This window comes from Hipposideros armiger, unplaced genomic scaffold (genome assembly GCF_001890085.2).
Source record: "Hipposideros armiger isolate ML-2016 unplaced genomic scaffold, ASM189008v1 scaffold_698, whole genome shotgun sequence".
NCBI classification, from domain to species: Eukaryota; Metazoa; Chordata; class Mammalia; order Chiroptera; family Hipposideridae; genus Hipposideros; species Hipposideros armiger.
The window spans coordinates 900,997-902,466 of NW_017732048.1; the positions used below are offsets into that span (position 1 = coordinate 900,997).

A 1,470-nucleotide genomic window follows, 5' to 3' on the forward strand; every position below is an offset into this window, starting at 1 on the left:
CCAAACTCCTGGGTTCAAATCCCCAGCTCGGTTCTTACGACTTGTGTGACCATGAGCAAGTTGCTCAACCTCTCTGAGCTTCAGTGTCCTCAGCAGAGGTGGTCAAAGGACTTACTCACAGGGTTGTTACAGGCAGTAAATGAGTTCATGCTCACAAAGCATGTGGAAAGTCTGGCACTCAGATGAGGGCTGTATAAGAGCAGGCTGACTTTGTTGTTAGTAGTTTATATGAACTGATGCACATAGTTTAGTGTCTGGGCATGGGAGGCGTTCCATAAATGTTTATGGGCTGATTACATATCTGTACTCACCATGTCTTTTATTTTCTGTATTCTGATGTTTTGACACCTGGAGTCTTGCCGACCCCTCCCAGGTTAGCCAATTCCTACAGATGGTGAACAACTCGCCTGCCGAGTGTACCTTTAAAATACAAACCAACCAATCCAGAGTCCACACCCAAACACCTCTTTTATTGGCCTCACATTCTAGGCCACCATCTACCCGGTAATGAGCAACAGCCGCCACTCCCCAGAGCCAGCTGAAATTATTCCAACTAGCCAATCCTAATTAAACCTGCTTACCCCGCCTCACCCATTCCTTCCCGGGGAAACCACAAGACACAGCCCATAATCCCTCCCTCTCTCTGCCTGTGACTAACCCTGCTGCTTCCCCACATGCCCCATGTGACATGGGGTGACCCCTCCTATTGGCAACCGTGGGTAACAAACTACCTTTTCAATGGAAATCGTCTCCTCATCTCCTGGCCTCCCCAAACCTCAAATTCTTTATTGATACGCTCTATTTTAGAGCAATGTCATGGTCAGAAGAATGACTATGTCCCTTATTCTCATTCCACACCTCCGGCGTCTCCTTGCTCTGGACCTACTGCCTCCCTGCCTTGGCAAACCGAGAGCATCCTGTCACTTGCTCATTAGTCACGGGTTTCGGTACTGAGCCACCTGCAGTCATCTCACTCTTCCGTGGCTATCACTTCGCTGCTCATCTCACATGTCTCTGCTCGCTTGACCCGTAGTCCATCTCCCATGGCCTTGGCCATTGTTTTTTCTCTCCTGGCAGTGCCTCCGTCTCATGTTGCCCAGTCATGTCTTCCCGTTATGTCTTCCAGTAACATCCCCTCAGGTTTCACCCATCCCCAGAGTCTCTGCTTTCTATGTGTTGGCTGCATGGTCACTCCCTGTTCCTTTTTTCCAGATCATCGTCTACACAGCTTGAGCTACAGCTAGCTCGACACGTGCTGCCCCTGCCATCTTTCAAAAGCCTTTCACGAGGCCTCCTCGGACCTACACGATACAGAACCACTGTGGCGGATTGTGTACAATTGCTACACGCCGCTCATCATCATTTTAATCTTTCCAGCTAGGTCAGTTGCTCCTACACGGAGGCAACATGAACTACACATTTCTAAATCTCCCCCAAGACCTACAACACACAACTGTTCACGCAGCCAAC

At 49.5% G+C, this 1,470-nt stretch overlaps 1 protein-coding gene across 1 annotated transcript in view; it reads right to left on the bottom strand.

The window, feature by feature from the left end:
* Positions 1–1,057, bottom strand: part of LOC109373274 (solute carrier organic anion transporter family member 5A1-like) — an 82,779-nt gene extending 81,722 nt beyond the window's left edge. Inside the window, exon 1 of the mRNA XM_019627011.1 lies at positions 1,009–1,057. Within this exon, the coding sequence (XP_019482556.1) occupies positions 1,009–1,057 (49 nt within the window). The remainder of the gene's footprint in view (positions 1–1,008) is intronic.
* Positions 1,058–1,470: the final 413 nt, after the last annotated feature.